Genomic DNA, 24,769 nt, shown 5'->3' on the forward strand with positions numbered 1-24,769 from the left:
TCGTTGCTCTTAGCGCCGATTAGTGCCTTTATATCACATGGGTAAAACTGACCAATTAAACGGGAATGCGTTGAAAAGCTGGGGATACGCCCCCTTGCAACGTCACAGGAATGGGAGTGAGAGGGCACTTTTCATGGGTAATTAAGTGGCACTATTTTTAATACGTTTTAAAATATAGCATTATAACACTATAGATATACCATCTCTGACTATTATCAATAGGTCAACCTTTGATATCAAAACAAATGGTATAGCCTTATTTTTACAGTAGTCCTACATAAATCACCAAGTAGTCACTGAGAAATGACAGAGCAAATGGTAATTACACAGTAATAAACTATTAATATATATATTTTCTTAGGAATTAATTAAATCCAGCAACACAGGCTGTAAGAGTTTTCAGTCTCTAACAGCTTTCCACACCTGGATTGTGCAACATTTGCCCATTACTATTTTCAAAATTCTTCAAGCTCTGTCAAATTGGTTGTTGATCATTGCTAGACATCCATGTTCAGGTTTTGCCATAGATTTTCCGGTAACTCAAAACTGTAACTCGGCCACTCAGGAAAATTGACAGTCTTCTTGGTAAGCAACTCCACTGTAGCTTTGGCCTTGTTTTTTGTGAATTCATGTGAATTCATCTCCCAGTGAATTCATCTCCCAGTGTCTGGTGGAAAGCAGACTGAACCAGGTTTTCCTCTAAGATTTTGCCTGTGCTTAGCTGCATTCCATTTATTTTTTATTCTGAAAAATATCCCAGTCCGACTACAAGCATACCCATTATCAGGTTTCAGGTATGACCCAGATGCAGACAGTGTCGAAGAAACAAAAGTTTATTTCTAATACAGGGTCAGGCAAAAGACAGGTCAAAGGCAGGCAGAGGTCAGTAATCCAGAGAAGGTGCAAAGGGGCCAGAACAGCAGGCAGTCTCAGGGTCAGGGCAGGCAGGGGTTAATAATCCAGTTAGGTGAGGCAAGGTACAGAACGGCAGGCAGGCTCAGGGTCAGGGCAGGCAGAACGGTCAAAACCGGGAAGTACTAGAAAACAGGAGCAAGAAACAGGCAGGAGCAGGGGAACAAACGTTGGTAGGTTTCACAAACAAGACGAACTGGCAACAGACAAACAGAGAACACAGGTATAAATACACAGAGGATAATTGGGAAGATGGGCAACAATGGGGGGGGGGGGGGGGGGGGTAGAGACAAGCACAAAGACAGGTGAAACAAATCAGGGTGTTACAGTAATCCCCCCTCTAGGGGCGCCAACCTGGTTGACCGGGGTGCGGGTGTTGGAAATCCACAATGAGGCCTGGGTCCAGAATGTCCCTGGCGGGGACCCAGCACCTCTCCCCTGGGCCTTAACCCTCCCAGTCAACCAGGTACTGGAACCCCCTGCCCAGAGGTCGAACCTTCAGGAGAAGCCTCACCATGTACGTTGGTTGACCGTCGATGAGACAGGGGAGAGGGGGGGTCCTGGAAACAGGAGACAAAGGACTGTGAGACATGGGTTTAACTCTGGACACAGGTGGGATGTATATGAAGGGTACGGGGCAACAGAAGACAAACAGCAGAGGGGCTAATGATTTTGGAGATGGGAAACAGGCCGATAAACCAGGGGGAGAGTTTGCGGGATTCCACTCAGAGGGGCAGATCCCGGGTGGACAGCCATACCTTCTGCCCGAAGACAATACCAGGGAGTCGGGGTCCGGTGGCGATCCGTTTGTCATTGATACCTGGAGGTGGTCTTGAGGAGGGCCGACCGGGGTCTCCTCCAGGTACGACGACAGCGGCAGAAGGTATGCCGTCCTCTTCTTCCTGCTCAGGGAAGAGCAGGGGCTGATACCCCAGGGAACACTCAAACAGTGATAGGCCCGTGGCAGAGCAGGGAAGAGTGTTGCGGGCATATTCAACCCACACAAGCTGCTGGCTCCAGGTGGTGGGGTTGGCGGAGACCAGGCAGTGCAGAGTAGTCTCAAGGTCCTGGTTGGCTCGCTCCGACTGGCCGTTGGACTGGGGGTGGAGCTCAGAGGACAGTGAGGGTGCAGAACGATTTCCAGAACCGGGACAAGAACTGAGGACCCCGGACGGAGACCATGTCAACGGGCAGTCCATTGATCCGGAAGACGTGCTGCACCATGAGCTGGACCGTCTCGTTGGCAGAGGGTAGCTTGGGGAGAGGAATGAAGTGGGCGGCTATGGAAAACCGATCCATAGCGGTCAGGATGGCGGTGTTGCCATCAGACGGAGGGAGACCCGTGACAAAGTCCAGGGAGATGTGAGATCAGGGACGGTAAGGGACAGACAGAGGGTGGAGGAGACCAGCCAGAGCTTGCCGAGGAGTCTTGTTCTGTGCACAGACCGTGCAAGCAGCGACAAATGCGGAGATGTCAGGAACCAATGGTAGGCCACGAAAAGCATTTTCGCACAAAAGCCAGGGTCCGCCGGGAGCCTTGGTGGCAGGCAAGCCTGGAGGAGTGGGCCCACTCCAGGACTGCAGTGCAGACCGCGTCAGGCACGAACATCGTGACAACGTATCTGGTTTGACATTCTTGGATCCCGGCCAGTAGAAGAGGGAGAAGTTGAACCGGGTGAACATTAGGGCCCACCTAGCCTGTGAGCTTCACCACAAGAAGCTCACGATTTCTCACATCGTAGTTCCTCTCCGTGGCGTGAGGCGGTGGAAGAATAAGGAGCAGGTAAGCAGCTTGATGTCCAGGGCAGACTGCTGGGACAGGACAGCCCCCACTCCAACCTCCGAAGCATCAGCCTCCACCACAAACTGGCGGGATGGTTTTTAAATATGTATTTTACCTTTATTTAACTAGGCAAGTCAGTTAAGAAGAAATTCTTATTTTCAATGACAGCCTAGGAACAGGGTGTTAACTGCCTTGTTCAGGGGCAGAATGACAGATTTGTACCTTGTCAGCTCTGGGATTCGATCTTGCAACCTTTAGGTTACTAGTCCAACGCTCTAACCACTAGGCTACGCTGCCGCCCCATGGGTCAGGATGAACCAAGATGGAAGCTGTGGTGAAGCGGTGTTTGAGATCCCAGAGCGCCTGATCAGCCGCTGGAATCTTGGGAGAGGTGAGTGCAGACAGGGGGGAAGCCAGGGTGCTTTAGCCTCAGATAAAGCAGCGATAAAAGTTGGCGCAACCCAGGAACTGCTGCAGCTGTACTCTGGACATAGGCTGGGGCCAATCCAACACAGCTCTCACCTCCCCGGGATCCATCTGAAAACTTCCTGCAGCAATGATGTAACCCAGAAAGGGGATGGTGGAGCGATGGAATTCGCACTTCTCTGCTTTTACAAAACTCTGGTTCTCCAGGAGAGTTCCGGGGCAACTTCCGAGGCCCCAGGAAGACGTCCCGGGACAGGCTGAACTGACTTTAGGTTATGGGCGTGACAGAATGTGCTCCAGCCCATGATGGCACTGGCAGACCAGTCAATGAGGGAATTGTGTCGCTGGAGCCAGGAGAATCCCAATACCACAGGAACCTGAGGAAACTTAATGAGCAGGAACTGGATCGTCTCGCTGTGGTTACCTGACAGACGTAGGTTAATGGGGGTGGTATTGTGGGTGACCCGGCCTATAGAGCACCCGTCCAGTGCTCTAACGTCCATGGGAATGGAGAGGGACTAAGTGGGGATATCCAGCTCGGAAGCTAGGGTAGCGTCCATGAAGCTGTCATCGGCCCCAAAGTCGATGAGGAGATTTCGACTGGTTCCCCGACAGCAACATGGCATGAACAGGGATGCGAGTAAGGGGAGAGATAAAGTTCTCCGTATGGCCCACCAGAGGACTCGTTCCTACCAGTGAGCCTGGTATTTTAGTGGACAGGTGGAGATGAAATTACCAGTAGCCCGCAATACAGGCAGCTCTTAGTGTGAAGCCTGTATAGCTGTTCAGCTGGAGACAGCCTAGCTCTGCCTAGTTGCATGGGCTCGGGAAGAGGTGAATCGGCAGCCTTCGGAGACTCTCGGGGGAACTCGGGTAGCCTTGGGTTCACTCGGCAACGGAGCCGTCAGGGACTTCTAGGATACCTCGGAGGCGAGGTGGAATCCTTGGACGGGTGAGTGAAATCGAATCTCCTCTCCTTCCTTCATTCCCGTAGTCACCCATCGATCCAAATGGTCATGGCGATAAGCGAGTCGAGATCCGTCGGTAGTTCCCGGGCAGCTAGCTCGTCCTTTACTTCCTCCGAAACTCCATGCAGGAACATGTCGAACAGTGCTTCCGGGTTCCAGGCACTCTCCGCTGCCAATGTGCGGAAATCCACCTCATAGTCTGCCACACTGCGGGAGCCTTGCCGAAGCTGGAGTAACTTCCGGGAAGCCTCTCTTGGACAATGGAGCATCGAAAACCTTCTTTACCTCTGCCACGAACTCTTCCAGACTGGACCATACGGCCGACTGTTGTTCCCATACTGCCATAGCCCAGGCGAGAGTCCTCCCGGACATCAGCGTGATGAGGTACGCTATTTTAGAGCGGTTCGAGGGGAAGGAGGAGGGCTGCAGCTCGATGATGAGCGAACACTGATCTAGAAACGCCCGACAGGTGCCCGGCTCTCCATCGAAGCGCTCTGGGGGAGGTAAGCGGGGTTCCCGGGAAACCAGGGTGAAGAGTGGTACTCAGTAGTATGTTGTATTGGATTTACCATAAACATAACACTTTGTATTCAGGACAAAAAGTGAATTGCTTTGGCACATTTTTTGCAGTATTACTTTAGTGCCTTGTTGCAAACATGCATGTTTTGGAATATTTTTATTCTGTACAGGGTTTTTTCTTTTCACTCTGCTAATTAGGTTAGTATTGTGGAGTAACTACAATGTTGTTGATCCATCCTCAGTTTTCTCCTATCACAGCCATTAAACTCTGTAACTGTTTTAAAGTCACCATTGGCCTCATGGTGAAATCCCTGAGCAGTTTCCTTCCTCTCCGGCAACTGAATTAGGAAAGAGGCCTGTTTCGTTGTAGTGACTGGGTGTATTGATACACCATCCCAAGTGTAATTAATAACTTCACCATGCTCAAAGGGATATTCAATGTCTGCTTTTTTATTTTTTACCCATCGACCAATAGGTGCCCTTCTTTGCGAGGCCCTGGAAAACCTCCCTGGTCTTTGAGGTTGAATCTGTGTTTGAAATTCACTTCTCGATTGAGGAACCTTACAGATAGTTGTTTGTGTGGTGTACAGAGATGAGGTGAGTCCATACAACGTATTACGTGACTTGTTAAACACACTTTTACTTGTGAACTTATTTTGGCTTGCCATAACAAAGGGGCTGAATACCTACTGACTCAAGACATTTCAGCTTTCCATTTTTTATTAATTAGTAAAAAATTATTAAAACATAGTTCCACTTTGACATTATGGGGTATTGTGTGTAGGCCAGTGACATATTTTTTTTAATTCATGCTGTAACACAACAAAATGTGGGGAAAATCAAGGGGTATGAATACTTTCTGTAGGCACTGTAGATAAATACTAATGTAGGCCAACAGTAAAACAGTGTTATCAAATAGAGAACTATTTTTGCTAATGGCTCCATTTGACCAAAACAAATAGTCTAGCTCCATTCTTTAGATAATTCTGACATCATTTCAATCATAATTTGATATTTGTGCACAAAAGGAGGCCTTTGGCTCTTTTACGTGGTGGGATAGTGGAGGCTCCTCTAGGGTAGAAGCAGTGAGAATGACTGACGAGGTTGATGCCTGAGACTCACAAATCTCAGGTAGGAACGAGTACTCTTTGTGTTTTAATGCCTGAGACTCACAAAGAAGATCAAGAGTGTCATGTTCTAGATCCCCAGATAAGTCCAAACACTAATTTAGGGAACGCCATTCCCTAAAGCTTAGGGGGTCAGCTATGTTCCATTTACCTGGGTGGTTATGTGATACCTACTGTCTAAGGGTACCCCAAGTTGAGTGGCATTAAGTTGAGTGTTTGGCCAGATGACAAGGTATTTTATCATGTTTATAGCCCTGGGTGTTACAGAGCGGTGTGTTAGAGATGTAAACCTAGATCTACCGTCACATGCAAATACAGAACAATGCTCTGAGATCATAGCTGGCATTGAAAACAATGGAAAAACCATAACAGTGCCGAAGACTCCTATCAAGTCTCTACTCATGGCCATATAATAATATCTATACTTGTGTCATTATTTTCAAAGCCAGCCATGATCTTAGCGCATTGTGCTGTAGGTTGCATATATCCAAATCTGAGACATGTTCTTTTTTGTACATGTTTTAGTGCTCACCCGGATGTGGTCTAGCTACATGACGAACACAGGCTAGAATTCTATTTCAGAAAGGGCATATTCGATGGGGGAGAAGGAGCAAGGTATTGTTTGTATAAATCAACCTTATCAATATAATGTGACAATGTGGTAGTTAATCATGCTATGGTTAAGACTCTTATATAAAATGTATTTTGTTTTGTGTTTTGTTAGTGTCTAATTAGCCCCGTGGTGAAATCAAGCGATCAAATCCAATCCATTCCAATCAAATGAGATCGTCTTCATATTATGTTCAATCAACCATCATAGACATACATATATTCACTGTCAATGCCACTGATTTCCCCTTCTTCATCATCAGCGGTGACAACATTCTTGTCATACAAAATTCGGAAACATGAGGAGTCAATAATGTAATGTATAAGCTGAAGCATGGGCCTCGATCTTCGACCCACTGTGGATATCTTTTGTGTTTTATTGTAGAGCTACTGTTCGAAAAACACTTAGTGTGACGTGGGTGGAAATGTGATTTCTGGCCTAAAACAACTGGCTACTTCGGTGGATGATCAACTGAAGCTTCAAAGTCTTTGTAGACTTTTTCCCTCTTCCACCTCTTTCACTACCACATTTCTTTCCCTCGAGGCTCTCCCGGTAAGGCTTTCAAACGTAACATGACGCTGTTAATAGGACTCGTGCCTGTAATAACAGCTTCTAATGATAAGATACCTTTCATTCTTAGATTATCTTCTGGCATTACTGTCTCTCTTTTGCTCTAGGGCCTTTATGTAACATAAACCCACATTTTTCATAGAGATAGAATGCATTCATAGTCTAAAATGATTGTCATTTACTATTGATATAATAATACAATAATAAGGAAAAAGCCCACATTTACAGTTATTTGTATACTTTTTATTGATATTGCTGCTGGTATTGATAATGTAGTATGGATAATGTATAGCATAAGAGTCTTATTTATTGATTTAAGCAGCAATGATCTTCCTTTTGTCACGGAGTCTCCTCCGCAGTACCACCTTTAAGAACCCTGTGTGACCAGTAGATGTCCCCATCCTCACTCTTTTGACTGGGAGTGAATGATACACCTGCAATGAGGACCAATTTAACATGTAGTCAAGCTAAATGTGAAAGGTGCTAGGACAGGTACGTTGGACAGTCATCATAAGCCGTATGATAATGTAACAGAAACATCATTGGGGTATATCCCGCGCCCGGTTCCCCCCTGCGTGGTCTATGACTCAAACATTCCAGCAAAATCTATGGGCTAAAAAACCTAGCTAAAAAACATTAGCTGACATAGGCTAGTTGATGTGGTGGCAGGTAGCCTGGTTAGTGTGTTGGGCCAGTAACTGAAAGGTTGCTAGATCAAATCCCCGAGCTGACAAGGTAAAAATCTGTCGTTCTGCCCCTGAACAAGGCAGTTAACCCACTGTTCCTAGGCCGTCATTGTAAATAAGACTTTGTTCTTAACTGACTTTCCTGGTTAAATAAAATAACAACAAAAGAAAACTAGGACTCTCTGAGACATGACAAGAGGAACTGATGATGTGCTACCTCATTTCAAAATTCTGATATTACAACTTTCAAGAGTACATTGAAAGCTGGACTGAGTTCCTTCATTATTTTATTTTGTTATTATAATTTAAAAAAATTGGGGGGGGACCCCCACTCCCTTAGGGTTTGCACTCCACAGTTTGGGAACCACTGCCTCCTGTCTCTGCCCAACTCCGCATTCTGTCTCCCTCTGACAAAATACAACTTAAATCAATACCTTGTCATTTGAATTCTAAAACTAGCCATAGTTTGGACAATAAAAAAAAAAAAGTTGGTCACTACGAGATTGTAAGGACACATTTGTTATTGGCTCTGAGGTAGCATCACCTTGAAATACAACACGACACTGTTACTGGAGTAAACCGTATAACTTTGAACAATAACACGATTGCTCTAACTTCCCATCAACCTTTGTATAACTCATCAGCTCATTTGTATTGATTTAAGATTACATTTCGTTTTACTTTCGAAATGCTACAGTGCTAGCTATAGCTTATTTTCACTGACTGGAAAGGCATATAGTGCTGTCATTGGAGGAGGAGTAGACTTGTGACCTGGGCTGGGAGGAGGATAGTTATCGGTGCTGGAAAAGGCTGTCGCAGGGAGTCCATTATTACCCCTGGAGGAAGCTGGGGATTAAAACACCAAAGAATTTCAATAAAAGAAGTGTCTGTTTGGGGGGGCTGAGAGGACTAGGGAGGGGGTGCAGGGGGGGCTCCCTCATTGTCCCATCAGTGATTGAGAGCAAGAGGAGGGGAGTGGGAGAAACATTGTGTTCACAGGGCCCTCTGAAGAAGGTGGTTATTAAGGGGGATGGCAAGAGGGCTGGCTGTTGACTCTTCATCTTGTGTGAACAAAGTCTCTGGCACATAGCCCCTCTTCTCTCTCACATAGCCCCTCTTCTCTTCTCTCTCTCTGTTTCTGTCTCATACCCCTTGTTTACGAGTGCCATGAATACTGCTCCTCCACTCTGAGACCCCCGCCGCCCTCAAACCTGCACGGAGGCTCATTGTGGGGCTTAAGTGCCCTTTAATTAGGCTTGGGCTCAGTGTCCGGCTGGAGACCGCCAGCCGAGGGTTTAAGGCTCTTCCCTCCCTATGTGACAGTGGCTCGGCCTCCCACACCAATAGAGGCTCCTGCTGCATAGCTAAGGGACTAAGTGTTTGCTGCTCTAATGAAAAAGGTTTGTTTGGGGGAGAGTTCTTGTCGCTCTTTGTCCCCAGCTTACAAAGTCCCTGACAAAGGCTGCGGCGATATTATCCAAACGCTCCCATTTCCAGGACACGTTAGCATTACAGCGTTAGGGAGATGGGAGCCAGAGCAGATGGATGAGGATGCGGTCTCTGGCTGCAGAGAGGCCTACTGGTAGGGTACGCCAGACATTCATGACAGTACACAACACATGATAGGTTTCCTTGCAGATGCGACATATTGCAAACCAAACATTATTGCATTGTTCTGGAGTGAAACAATAAACCAGAGACATTGAGTTTTATCTCTGTGGAACACATGTAGAAGCACACACACACACACACACACACACACACACACACACACACACACACACACACACACACACACACACACACACACACACACACACACACACACACACACACACACACACACACACACACACACACACACACACACACACACACACACACACAGCATTGTTATTGTGATGGAGCACATTGCATTATCATAACAGGGCAAGACAGATGACAGGGGGAGGCGGGCATTGAAGGGCATTGAGAATTGGCTGAACTGCCCTGGCAAAATGAGTAATTTCTGAACACCCCATTGTGTCAAGAGCTTACAGAGTGAGGGGTCTGAAAGAAAGAGGCAGAGGAAGGGGAGAAAATGGGAGCGAATGAAATAAACAAAGAGAGAAAGATGGTATAAGAAAGAGAGACAGAAAGAAGTAATGAAAGAAAAGAAGTGTGTGAGGGGAGGGCGTAGTTGGGCGTGTTCAGAAACGTTTTCCGCTACAGCCCAGTGTGTGTAGACGCCCTCCTAATCCTGGTTTTATTGGCTGCCTGTGTCTGGCCACGCTGGTCGGATTGAGTGGAAGGGGGCGGGAGGTGGGGGGGGTTGAACACATGTCCTCCTTTGTGGTAATACATTGATCAGGCCTGAGAAAGAGCAGGACCTGGTTACAGCCTTTCTCAGGTCACCGTAGAAACCAGCACGACAGGGGACCTCTATGTGTGCCCCCCCCCCCCCCCCGGGCACATATACTGATGCAAGCTCATAGTCTCTCTCTCACTTACCAACACACGCATGCACAAGAATAGACACGCACACGTTTTATGTCACTATTGACATACACTACGTAGTTAACAAACACAGACCAAACAAGTACTGACATTTCAGGCTGTTTCAGAGTCATCTTTATACCTGCCCTGGAGCCAGACGTCATCTTATCCCTCCAATGAGGAACCTGAAATCTAAGGTGAGAAACCAGGTCTACATAGTAAATCCACTGGATAGAATATCTGAACGTGGCGGGTTACCTTACGGATCAGTTCCTAAAGACACGTGGCGTCTATAAACACTGGAGAGAGATGAACTCCTGACCTAGAGGTCATAGCCTCTGAGATGTCTCCCACTGTCTACACTGACGAAGCGAGCCTGAAACCACAGCCCAATCAAGCTCGTGGAAGCGTCATGCACTGGCGGTAGGCCTACACTGCATCTGTATCTCAGAACCAGTACAAAGAGACATAGAGAGATCTGTATGGTATCAGACATACTACAATGGAAACTGTCCCCATTTCCTGAAACACAGTTCAGGACCAGGTTGCAGAGTTCTAGATTGTAATCGTCAAGTTTCCAGACAGTTGATAATGTTGTGGCTTTGAGCTGCAGGGGAAACGTGGTTTCAACGTTGTTTAGATGCAGACCGCAGACCATTCCATCGCCTCTCCTCGTAAATTGCGCTCCCTTCACATTCCCCATCCATCCATCCCTGGCCCCGCGAAGCGTTGATCACTCCTCAAGAATGCCTAGAGTCCAAATGGAGCTGAGCTCGGCACATTTTCAAATGCCTGCACTGTAGCGCGCGACAATGTCGGTGATCGAAAGCAGACCTTGGTTCCTGGTGGTGAGTGTCGCAGATACATACACCATCTTGACGGAAAGCATTATCGAGACTATAACCAAAAGATTTATGCTCACAATTATTCCACAAGGACGTTTGTCATTAATGGCAATATTACTCTCACATTTTGGGGGATAGTGACTGATGTTTTTCTTTGTCAAACAGGCTGATATTTGGTCCCAAAGTGCATCGGTCACAGTTTATTACCCATCTTCTTTGTTGTGGTGAATAAAACAGGAGAAGGGTGAGGAGTGTATTCTAGTGGCTGACCTCTAGGCTGTGGTCACTGGGTTCTCTCCCTTTGGTAGGTAGGGAGCTCTTCACAGCCCCTTCCTTCAGCCATTCCGGCACTCACTCACTCCTGCCTGGGGTAGACCACCACCACCAGGAAACACATCAGTTGTCACCAGACAAACCCACACTGGGTGACATTTCACAGCCACACCAGAGAAGATAAGAGTTATTTGATTGGTGGTCACCAATAGGGTTTATCTAAGGGATGTTGAGAGGTAGTAGCATAGACAAGGTTTGGATGCAAGGCTTACATGATCCCCGTGGGTACAGCAAGTAGAACATTGCAGCCATGGTCAGTTCCTCGTTGAGGCGCTTGTGCCACTATGTCTACATCAGTCCGAAAGCTACAACAGATCATTAAAGGAAATATACAGCATAAGACAAGATCAGTCAATGAATAAATGTGGGCCTCTCCCGCATCATTTCAAAGTGGATAATTGGGTAATATTTGGTTGGGACGCTGATGAATGAGATTACAGCCTATATTCACCGACTCAAAAAGACAGCGAAAAGTTAGTTGAATTTCCCACGTGTTATCACTACGCTTTCAACTATAAAAGCAGAGCAAAGTTCAAATGGGAATACAATGTCAGCGTAATGTGTTATCACTGTGCTTCGTCTGACAGCAGAACCAAAGGAATTGGATTGCAGTTGAGATCACATTAAATGTATATGGTGCAAGGGATCAATACCGTTCAAGATTCTGAAGATCTCCACAGACCTGTGACGACCTACTGTACGCATGCTATCTTGAAAATGCATGCTTGATGTGATTACATAAGAAAGAAAGGTATAGTTACAGCAGCGTTTCCCAAACTCCCATGTGGGGTCGCCTGATTTGAAAACGGGGTCACGAGAGAAACAAAAAAAAAGGATGTGCGTTTGGTTCATAGAACCGAACAATGACGTCAGTGACCTCCGGTAGCCGCTAGACGGAAGTTGTAATAAACAGCGCGGTTTCTCTTTTCTTCCTACAAATGTGGCTCCAGCTATCAAAACGGTTTGAACTACAAAATATTATGACCCATCACTGCAGTCGGAAAGTATTCAGACGCCTTGACTTTTCCCACATTCCGTTATGTTACTGTCTTATTTTAAAATGGATGAAATAGTTTTTTCCCCCTCATCAATCTCACACATAATACCCATAATGTCAAAGCATAAAAGATTTTTTGAATTTTTTCCAAATGTATTAAAAATGTCAAACTGAAATATCACATTGACGTAAGTATTCAGACCCTTTACTCAGTACTTTGTTGAAGCACCTTTTGCAGCGATTAGAGCCTTGAGTCTTAGCACACCTGTATTTGGGGAGTTTCTCCCATTTTTCTCTGCAGATCCTCTACAGCTTTGTCAGGTTGGATGGGGAGCATCGCTGCACAGCTATTTTCAGGTCTCTACAGTGATGCTCGATTGGGTTCAAGTCTGGGCTCTGGCTGGGCCACTCAAGGACATTCAAATACTTTTTCCCTAGTAGTCTAGTGGTTAGGATTCGGCGCTCTCACCGCAGTGGCCCGGGATCGATTCCTGGTAAGGGAACACACTATTTTGGTTGGCAGGTAGCCTAGTGGTTAGAGCGTTGGGACAGTAACCGAAAGGTTGCTGCATCGAATCCCTGAGCTGACAAGATAAAAATCTATCGTTCTGCCCCTGAAAAAGGCAGTTAACCTACTGTTCCCCGGTAGGCCGTCACTGTAAATAAGAATATGTTCTTAACTGACTTGCCTAGAAAAATAAAGGTTAAATAAAATAATAATAATTAAAAAAGGAAGCCACTCCTGCGTTGTCTTGGCTGTGTGCTTAAGGTCGTTGTCCTGTTGGAAGGTGAACATTCGCCCCAGTCTGAGGTCCTGAGCGCTCTGGAGCAGGTTTTCATCAAGGATCGCTCCGTTCATCTTTCCCTCGATCCTGACTAGTCTCCCAGTCCCTGCCACTGAAAAACATGCCCATAGCATGATGCTGCCACCACCATGCTTCACCGTAGGGATGGTGCCAGGTTTCCTCCAGATGTGACGCTTGCCATTCAGGCCAAAGAGTTCAATCTTGGTTTCATCAGACCAGAGAATCTTGTTTCTCATGGTCTGTGAGTCCTTTAGGTGTCCTTTGGAAAACTCCAAGCAGGCTGTCGTGTGTCTATTACTGAGGAGTGGCTTCTGTCTGGCCACCATAAAAGCCTGATTGGTGGAGTGCTACAGAGATGGTTGTCCTTCTGAAAGGTTCTCCCATCTCAACAGATGAACTCAGTTTGGCCGGGCAGCCAGCTCTAGTAAGAGTCTTAGTGGTACCAAACTTCTTAATTTTTAATAAATGTGCAAACTTTTCTAAAAACCTGTTTTTACATTGTCATTATGGGGTATTGTGTGTAGATTGATGACATATATTTATTTAATACATTTTAGAATAAGGCTGTAACGTAACAAAATGTTGAAAAAGTCAAAGGGTCTGAACACTTTCCGAATACCTTTCTGATGCATTTCAGTCACTTCAACGCATACTTCCTTCAGATTGAAATACTTTCAAAAAACACTATCAGACTGATTTGTAATAGACTGTCCCAAATAAAAAATTGAAACATTGTCCGTTGATTACATAATTTCTTTACATCGTGGGGTCGAAAAAGAATTATACGAAAATAATGGCACGGGCCAAAAATGTTTCGGTCACCTAAAAATGTGGCCATGAATATGTTACTCATTTTCATGAATGTTACATTAATTTGTAAGATAGCCTTAACTTTAGTCTATTTACTGTATTACAAAAGCAATATCAACATTTAAGGAGATCTACTGCTTCGATAGTTCCATCTGAGCCACTGACTTTGTCTGGCTTTAATTTCAGTTTGTCTACAAATTATTTATTGATATGTTGGATTCCTGTCTCCATCTAAACCAAAAATCAAAGTTAAAGAATACGACTAAATGCACTTTAAATAGTTTGATTTCATTTAGTCCTATTCTTTCATTTTGATTTTGGGTTGAGATGGAGACGTGAATCCAGCATAGAAATGATTAAATAGCTGTTGATTACTTTGCAAATGCTTTATAGGCTTAAATAGTATCATTGATTTTATATGAGTGATTAAAGATGGCCACATTTCATTTGCTCTGTTAAACCTACCCTTTGGATTTACTTTGATAGCAACAGTGAATCTATTTAGTTTTCAAGTGGAGGTCTCTCAACAAAAATTGTCACGATAGCACATCGGTAATAGTCAGTGACAAATTTCTAAGCAGGATTTGGCTTGGTTAAAACCCTGGATGGGAAGCCAAAGGGTAGCAGTACAGTAGATAGATCAATTCTCCAGTAGGAGGTGCTGCCCAGTCTATGATTTTTTTCTGATAGTGGATTTAATGTTGAAGATCTGACGTTGCTTAAAAGGTACAAATTCAACATCCTTTATACAAGGTGTGTCTATATAGAAATGTGATTACCATGATGATATAATCTTGTGGTTGAAATTTCCCTCTCAATTACTTTTTCAAACGTTAGATTTCACATCACAATGTGTTGACGAATGACATTGAAACAACAATGATTCAACCAGTTTGTGCCCAATGGGAAGTTTCTCAAAATTATGATTACTTCAGTGGCTGAATAGCTGTGTGTCTGGTAAGAAATATAATCGTTTCATACATTTCACGGTGAAGAACTTTAAATAACTCCTATTGATTTTGTTTTGACTCAGATGAAGGCTTTGCATTATGTCATGTATGTCTGCACTGTGCAGTGTTCCTACTACAAAGAAAACACCATCTGAAAGGACAGAACCCTAATAACATAGGAGAGGAACCGCTAAGAGCATTAGACATTACTCTCTAAAGACACGATGCAAACCACTAGCAAAACTCCAATAACAAGCTGTCCAACCAAGACGTTTTTCTCTCTTTAGAGGAAACATAAAATAAATGTATAAACATTTAATTTCCGTAAACATACTGCAGTCTTTTAATGGGTTAATTTATGCTTTTGCTGTCGTGGTACAGTAGACCAAAATACACCATTGTTGAAAATCTAACTTTTCCCTATGTCTTGATATAAATAAAATAGCATTTAACCCCGTGATTCAACAAACGTGTGCAGTTTGTCATTGTGTCAAATCAGTTTGCCAACATCTAAATTGACTTTCGGTTAGTTCTAGAAATAGTGTCCCTTTACTTGTATGTCCCCTTCTCCCTCCTCTCTCACCCACTACTGCCTGCCCCTCAGCCCGTCAAAATGACAATGGTATTGATGTAAAATGTGTCACCTTTGGGCCATTACAGAATATAGCCTTGTGTGCCTGGCCCAACCACCACGTTTTATGGCTTTATTGTGTCGCCTTTTATGTCCTCTCTTCAGGGTGGGAGGACAACAATTTATACAATTCACTGTAAATGTCTCCCTGTGTGTGCCTGAGAGAGAAAGGGTGTGGATGCACTGTATGCATATATATCCGGCTCAATTAGTCAGGGCACAACCCCTAAAAATGAAGTCAACACTTCCTCCCCCCTGCATGTCCTCCGCTCCGCCGCCAATCCCAACTCCTCCATGAAGAGGCAGGCCTTACACCCCTTCACCTATCCTGAGCCACTTCGGGGAGTGCTTGCTTTGAATTATCCTAGACGAAATAGATTGAATTAAGAGGAACTCTACCTTTTTGCTCTGTCCCTCCCTACACCTCTTCTCGTTTTCCCTCCCTCTCACACTCCCTCTTTCTCTCCCCTTTCTTTCTTTTCCACATTACCAGGGGGTGGTGTGTGATTGACGGATGGGAACGAATAATTTTTCTCGTAACCTAAGGCCATCCTCTGTGATTGGCTTGCCAGCTGACATCTCCGAACCTCGCTCGTCTTCTTTTCCCCCCCCCCCTTTAATATCGGGCCTGTGGATGAGGCATCCTGAGAGAGAGAAAAACATATCTACCTCAGGAAAGAACCTCATAGAGAGGGAGGGAAGGAAGGAGAGAACGGGTAGGAGCGTGTGTGTGTGTGCGTTTGTATATGTGTGAGAGAGAGAGACACTTACTCTCCTAACTACTAGGAGACAGACACATTTTCCTGTCCAGACTCAAAGAAGGGGGAAAACAGGAGGATTTTTTTTTTTTTTTGTTGCTTCAATTTGATTTCAATTTTCCCGTCCCTCAACAATCAAGCTTTTCCTAAAGCTTCTCCTCCAGGAAGTCTGTTCTTCATTCCCAATTGGAAACTCTATGTATTGATCCATTTCCACTCTACCACCACAAGGCATACCTCATGGATTTGTTCCTGATTGGATATATGATGTGTGTGTGGTTGTCCAGCTGGCGGGTGCTTGGAGGCTATCCCATCTGGTGGTGAGTACAATCTAGAGTTTCAGCATCAAATCCTAGAGCTGCTATAGGGTGACTTTTGGTCAATGATCATTTGAAGAGGGCAGAATAAAGTGCACTTTCAGTTGACTGCGTGGAAAAATGTTCTTCAGCCCAGTCCATAGAATCTTAACCTCAAATTCTGGTGTAACGGAAAAGGCTGGCCGTTCTTTCCCCCTTTACACTCTGGTCCGTTTATCTTATTAGACAAATGTTGTGATGCTAAGGAGGTTGAAATTGTAGTTTTGGGCATTAAACTTATTCAATCTCTATAGGGATTTTTGAAAGGAGCTTATGGGTGGCTTGTCTAGGTAAATTGTCTCCAAATATTGGTGTTAGGCTGATAGGAGCTTTTCTAGATAGCGGTTGGAATTAGTGTAATTATTGGTTTGGATAACGTCTCCATCCTCCAAGGACAATGACAACATTGAACCTCTTCATGAAAACTCCCCAAATCCTTTCTTTTATATAACCACAACCCCTCGTTTGGGAATCCACTTTTATAAGGACTTAATTTATTTAGTTAAATACACTTCTATTATTTGATATTTGGAGTCGTACGATCAGGACCTTTTAAGTCAGTGTCATTTTTGTTTGCTATTGTGTGTCCATATTCTACGTTCAGACTGCCGGCCCCCAATCATGCCGTGTAACTCTTCATTGTTAGCTGAATGTTCTTTATTGGTTTGTTGTCGAGGGAGCTTATCACGAACTGAAGTGTGTACTGTTTAGTAGCATCAATGCTCTCTGAAATTACTCAAATCCCTGTCAGATAGTCAGCGTTTAGAAATTCTCTAAATCAACAAAATCAACACATTTGTGCAAGACTGCCACAGCGTCAGATTTAATTTAAACATAATTGGTTTTAATTAATTTTGCTCTGCTTAATATTAACAATAATTAAGCATACACACTTTTGTCATTCAATTAAGTATTGCAATATTGATGTTTCTGGGAGATTTGTAAGTGTCATTGGCTAGTCAGGTTAGGCTCTGTAGGGCTTTATGTGTCTTTGTTGAAATATTCCAGACCTTGTTCGGCACCCTCACGTGAAATGTTTAGGTTCATTACAAATTCAGCTACATGCATCTGACCTCATAGGCCTCGCTCTTTTGTAACGTAAAGCTTTTATTTTGGATATGTTTGTGAGTAGGCGTATGACAAAGCTTCTTTGGCTCCCGACACAATACTTGTCAGAGCCAGTGCACTTTTAGTAGCCCGGTTAGCATGTGGTCCCACAGCAGTGCTGTCCAAACCGCCAGCATCTTCTGGTTTCATTTACAGAGAGGGGAGCTGCCAAACACACAGGCCAAAGGGCTGAAGTGTTAATGGCACGGGGGCTCTACACCCACTCTCCGGGTTCAGCGCCACACCACACACAACATGGATTCTCTGTCTGAATTACCTGCAGCTGTTCTCTGCTCAAGGAGCTTACATGACACCGGTGTAATGTTCAGCCCGGACAATGCGCGCCACCTTTGATTTGGATAACAAAGATGAAATGGCCGTGTGCGTAGCTTCAGGTGACCGGGGCAGACGCTACGGAATGGAGCGCTGTCACTGTTCTCACCCACGGTGTCGAGTACATCCAAGAGAGAACAAAACAACAAGATGGGTACGGGGTGCGTCAAGGGACAGGGTGATAAGTTTCAGCGAGCCAGGGCTCCTCTCAGCTTCTGTCTCAGGGGCGATGACTTGGTTATACATTCTCCAGCCAAGTGGGGAAGGGAGGGGAGAAGGAGTTTTGACTGCTTCATGCCTGGCAGTCAGTCACACAATCACAAGGAGTGTCGAAAACAAAAGAGCATAAATAACTCTGGAGATGTGCATACTGTATGCATGGAGGACGAGGTAGAGTGAAAGAGCTGGCTAATGAGGGGGTTTGGAGAGGAGCTGGAACTGCCAAGAAAATAGATTCCCTATAAGAGTGTCACTTAAATAGACCCCCCTTGAAAATGCTAAAATGTTTGGTTCTGTAGCTAGAATAGTTTCCTAAGACAGAGGAAAATAAGTATCTGGAAAGATTTAAAAGCAGATAAAAGACAGAACATAACAGTATGTTCCAAGAGGGCTGGGTAGAGCCATCTGATAAAGGTTTTGGCAGCCTGATGCCCATCTCTGATATAACTGTGAGGCTTTTGGAAAAATATGTTTGTTTTTTTACTTTGTATCTCTTTTTCTCACCTCTTATGCTGAACATAAATATAGAACATTGCATGAGTCTCATCTTTAAAATGAAAGTATTTTGGAAAAAATTGTGGCAAAGCCCTGTATTGTTTCCATGTGATCTCTCTAGGCCGTAGGTCAGGTTACAATACTGGGATGTATAATGCAGAGAATATTTTCGCGTGGGAATTTTTTTGCACTCCTGCACCCAAATCAAATAATGCAGTAGCGCAGCTCAACTAAAAGAAATAAAGTGATTGGAGAAAAAAGGGTCTTCTATACAAGCTTCTGTTTTCTACGCTGTACCGACAATAGGCCTACGTGTTTGTCACTGTGCTAGTATGATGACAACAGCAACTTAAAAAGATCTTGACAAATCATAAGTAGTTTAGGATGAGCCCATCACACATTAAAATACAGTCAACGATCGGTATATACACAGGTAATCCCTTAATGGAAGCACTAAAGACAACTTGTCAGCCGGTTCAGCCATTTCTGTTTATATTCATATTATAAACAATGGCCATGATGAGTGAATGCCGACACTCCACGTCAGCCAAACCTACATCTTTATCCATTAGAAACTCCTTAAATACCAACGTTGGAGGAACCAAGATTTGTGGTGTAGCCCCAGAACATCGCCGCAGAACCACTAAACATTTAAATCCAACAGAATATTATACTCTTAATCTTCTGGTAATCTGCACCACTGTTCAGTTCCAGAGGGGAACCAGAGAGAGGATGTAACCTATGGAAACTGTATGTTACTATGTAAACTGACTGAGTTGTGGCTTTAGCTTTTGATGCCGGAGTTTCTGGTGACTTCTGGTGAATTGCCGCTTTTAGCAGATCAGTGTGGCCTATGCTAGCACCAACAATAATAATAATGTTTTATTGTCACACACTTGGATAGGTGCAGGGAAATGTGTTGTTTTACAGGGTCTGTCATAGTAGCACCGCACCCCTGGAGAAAATTAGGAATAAGTGCCTTGCTCAGATTTTTCACTTTGTCAGCTTGGGTATTTGGCTTATTTAAACCAGCGACCTTTTGTTTACGGCCAGTAAACGCTGTAACCGCTAGACTACCTGCCACCCACCGACCTAGTGAGCATAATCACATCAGATTTGGGGAATCCACTTCCTGTAGGTCAGAGTAGAGATATGTGGAGCACCAAAACGATCTATTTGCTACAATTGTGACAGCCAAATACAAGACATGGGTCAAACACTGCATACATAGAACACAGGAAACTGCAGAAATATGATATGCTGTTAACATATCCTACCGTATAATTCCCATGTAACATGTCATTCTTTGTGATACTTCCCATGTCCCTTTGTAGTGAAAGCAAAGTTTTACCATAAGAAAATAAAACCAGAAAGCAATTTCAGATTGAGGAAGAGAGCGTACGTAGAAAAAGGTGCAGTGGCATTGAGAATGTACCAGGTAGAGTGAGAGAGAGACGTTTGTGAAACCTGAACACTTTTTCCCTCTGTGACATGTGGGTAGCAGAGTAAATGAAAAGGTCAATCCTCTCTTGCCTACCCTACCCATCCCCTGTCCTGCCCTGTCATGGCCACCCCTACTCTCTATGTGCTGGACAACCCTTGTGGCTTAAATGGGGCTCTAGGGTTCATCTCTGGGTCTCAGGAATGTTATTATCTGACTGTGACCCCCCCCCCCCCCCTTACCTCTCCCCTCAACCCCCCCATTGGCAAAAGGATCACTATAGTGATGCTTAGTGCGAGAAAATCCTCTGTCTGCAATCCTAGTGTGAAAAGATCAAGGGTGTCCAGGCATCATATTGAACAGTGCAAAGGGAGGGGGGAGGGGAAAGAAAAGGGGAAAGCCCTAAAGAATGTTATTCTTAAGACCGGTAGGGTTCCATATCAATGGAAACGGCTGCCATATAAGCAGGAGTCAAAGACATCCCTAATGCCTGTGAGAAATATCTAAGGAGAGTGTCGTGACTTCACCAGGCAGAGATCTGTGCCATGTACATTTTTGTCCCATTTGGTTAACCTCCATTCAGTACAGTGATATTGGCCTAGCCTACATCAGTTGAGCAGGTGGATGAGGTTCCCTATTTGTGCCCCAGTTTGGATTACAATGCGCTCTGTCTCCTTTGCAACAGTGGTAACTACAGTAGCTAGCTAACTGCTTGAATTGCAATCGATGTACGTTCTCTAAGTGTGTTCACATACAGTTGATACAAAAGGATCCTGACACCCTTACTGTCCAGCTCTACAAAACAAACCACTGGCATGACATTATCTAGCCTAACCAGCCAGTTGGGAGAGAGGTTCAAAGGAGGCTGGTAGTTCAAAGCAGTAAAGGAAATTCCTCATCTCAGCCCCATCATCAAAGAACGTGATGAACTACTCGTGTAGGAAATGACAAAGTCCCACAGTTCACGGCTATTACCTGCACTAAAACACAGGTCAGGACAGTTCCTCAAAGGAAAATAGGCCCAAACGCCCAGAGGCACAGGGGTCCTCGGGGGCAAACACGTGGACTGAGAGAAGGAGAGAGCAACAAACACATTCACACTGAAACATCAACACTCACGCACGCACACGCACACACGCACACACGCACACGCATGCGCACACACACACACCGTATAAGTCTTAATTGGCCAGAATTGCCAGCTTCTGTAGCTCCTGTTTGCAAATCTGCTACTGGGCAGCAGCTAATTGTGAACAACAAGTAATCTTTAAACAACAAGCTTCATTTTTTAAGACACACTGCCTGGCTTGGTGTCTGGTGACAAAGAAGCATTGGTTACACCTGTGCACCCTAAATATAGGCAAGTCAAACCTACCCAGGTTATCTCCCAGGTCATCCCATCACCTAGGGAGGGAGGAAGAAGGGAGGGAGGGTGAGAGAAAGAGAGAGAGGGAGATAAATTCAAAGGCAATATAAGCTACAACTCAACTGTATAAAAGCATAACTTTGTAGAAATAATTTCACTGCAGGGTGAATAGTGGTTTTTGAGCCAAAAAATGAGAAAAGAGGGAAGCCGTGTGCCACTTGAACTAGGCCTACATCATACCTGTATGTAGTAGTTATATTTGTAAGTACCAAAATAAAGGAAACACCAAGATAAAGTGTCTTAAAGGCCCAGTGAAGTCAAAAATGTGTTTTTTATATCTATTTCCACACTATGAGGTTGGAATAACACTGAAATTGTTAAAATTATGATAATGCCCTTTACTGTAAGAGCTGTTTGAAAAGAGCACCTGAAATTTCAGCCTGTTTTGGTGGGATGGAGTTTTGGCCTGCCTGGTGATGTCACCAGGTGGTAAATTTAATTAATAGACCAATTAGAAAGAAAGTTCCAAACCTCTCTGCCAATAACAGCACGTTTTCAGTTTTCCCCTCACCACTCAGACAGTCCTAGCAAAACTCTTGCTTGAGAAAGTTATCATCTTGCTAAGAAGCTATTTTTGTTTTTGACCATTTTAATTGAAAACAAATCATAGTAAGGTACATAATTGTTACCCAGAAATCATTTGATACTGAGATAAAAACGGCTGCATTGGGCCTTTAATAGGCTTTGGGCCACCATGAGCCAGAACAGCTTCAATGCACCTTGGAATAAATTCAACAAGTGTCAGGAACTCTATTGGAGGGATGCGACACCATTCTTCTACAAGAAATTCCATAATTTGATGGTGGTGGAAAACGCAGTCTGGGACATGGTTCCCGAATCTCCCAGAAGTGTTCGAATGGGTTGAGATCTGGTGACTGAGATGGCCATGGCACATGGTTCACATCGTTTTCATGCTCATCAAACCATTCAGAAAATCAGTCAGTATCTGGTGTGACTACCATTTTCCTCCATCTCTTTAGCATAGAGTTGATCAGGCTGTTGATTGTGGCCTGCGGAATGTTGTCCCACACTTCTCATCAATGGCTGTGCGAAGTTGCTGGATATTGGCAGGAACTGGATCACGCTGACTTACACATCGATCCAGAGTAACCCCAAACATGCTCAATGTCTGGTGATTATGCAGGCCATGGAAGAACTGGGACATTTGCAGCTTCCAGGAATTGTGTACAGATCCTTGCGACATGGGGCCGTGCATTATCATACTGAAATATGAGGTGATTGCGGCGGATGAATGGCACAACATTGGCACCTGTGTAATGATCATGCTGTTTAATCAGCTTCTTGATATGCCACACCTGTCAGGTGGATGGATTATCTTGGCAAAGGAGAAATGCTCACTAAGAGGGATGTAAACAAATTTGTGCACAAAATTTGAGAGAAATAAGCGTTTTGTGCGTATGGAACATTTCTGGGATCTTTTACTTCAGCTCATGGGACATGGGACCAACACTTTACATGTTGCGTTTATATTTTTGTTCAGTGTACATTGTATTCCTCATTTACTCCAGTGTTTCCATTATTTTGGCAGTTACCTGTACATGTATGCATACCACAAGATTCCAGATAATTCAACAAGCATTATGCCGTTGCTGCATGGCAATCACCACTGTCTCACAATACTAGGATAGGTAAAGGCAGAGCAGTCTCCGAATACTACTGGTTGGAAACAATCCTTTGGATGGTTCATACAAACACTTTGTAAATGTTTTTGATCAAATAAGCCATGATGTTTTCTTTCTGAACGATTTCCGTCGTGTCTGTGCTCTGACACTGACGTAGAGAGAGAGAGAGGACTAGCCATTGGGCACACCACGTCATTTCAACGTGGATAATTGGGTATTATTTGGTTGAAACGTTGATCAATGGAATTGCAAACTATATTCACCCACTCGAAATGAGTTTGAGTTTGAGTTTATTTTATTTTTACAGGGACAGTGCACATTAATCAACGTTTCAGTAAAAGTGCCGGTTTTAGCCAGCCGGCTAATTTTCAACCGCAGTCCCTGGGCAGGTTATTAAAAACAATTACAACATGGACAATAGCAACATAGAACAAGACATAGCATACAGACATAGCAACATAGGACAAGCAAGACGTAGCATACAGACAGAGCAACATAGAACAAAAAGCAGCAAGACAAAATTCATAAAAGCAACAAAGTGTTTCCACACCTCACAAGTTAGACAACAGACATGGAAAGCGGCAACACACAGCTAGGGACCATGTTCACAAATCTGATTGACCTTAAGCCATGTCTTCAAGCATTTTGTGAAAGTGTGATATGTGGTGCAGTTATGTGTGCCTGATGGCAGTGTATTCCAGACATGGGAAGCTCTCACAGAAAAAGCGGATTTACTAAAGGTGCTTTTCCTTAGGGGAACTACACAGTCACCTCTCATGGCAGACCTTGTGGATCTGCTGCCATATGTTTGGGTTTTCTGTTTAACAAAAATACTGAGTGGAGGGGGAGCCAAGCCATTTAGGATCTTGAATACAAGACATGCATCAGTGTATTGCACAAGATTTTCCCAACTCAGGAGCTCATGCTTTCTGAGGATGTGACAGTGATGATGGCTATTGGGCTTCCTATCAAGCACTTTGAGAGCCTTCAAGCACTTTGAGAGCCTAGTCAATGATAGTCAAAAGTTAGTTGAATTTCCAATGTGTTATCACCAATGGAAAAACAATGTCTGATTTTTTGGTTTAGTTGTCACCCAAATGTATATCACTGCATTTTCAACCATTTAAAGGCACAAAAAAGTTCAAATGGGAATACAATGTCGGATATTTTGTTTATTTCTAGCCTACAACAGATGAATGTGTTATCACTGTCATTCACCTAAAAGAACATGATGCAAGTAATCAATGCAGTTAAATATTCTGTGCAGATTATTACAGCAATTGTGACGACCTATGTATGCATGCTAACATGAACATGCACGCTTTATATGATTACATAAGAAATGTATAGCTACAGTAACCTCAAAATGTGGCCATGAATGTTTTACTCATTTTAAGGTTGAATATTACATTAGTTTGTAAGATATACTTAACTGTAGGCTATTTAATGTATTACAAAAGTAATATTGAATTGTGTTTGGTTGACAATGCAACCAAAAATAATATAATAAATTGCACTATGCAGAAAGCGCTATGTCATTTCC

The 24,769-nt window shown here is 44.1% G+C and overlaps 1 protein-coding gene across 1 annotated transcript in view; it reads left to right on the top strand.

Annotated features, from left to right (window-relative positions):
• Positions 1 to 16,336: 16,336 nt before the first annotated feature.
• LOC139581019 (proto-oncogene Wnt-3) overlaps positions 16,337 to 24,769 on the top strand; it is a 39,879-nt gene continuing 31,446 nt past the window's right edge. The window contains exon 1 of the mRNA XM_071410320.1: positions 16,337 to 16,526. Within this exon, the coding sequence (XP_071266421.1) occupies positions 16,447 to 16,526 (80 nt within the window). The 5' untranslated portion in view covers positions 16,337 to 16,446. The remainder of the gene's footprint in view (positions 16,527 to 24,769) is intronic.

Source organism: Salvelinus alpinus, chromosome 7 (genome assembly GCF_045679555.1).
Source record: "Salvelinus alpinus chromosome 7, SLU_Salpinus.1, whole genome shotgun sequence".
NCBI lineage: Eukaryota > Metazoa > Chordata > Actinopteri > Salmoniformes > Salmonidae > Salvelinus > Salvelinus alpinus.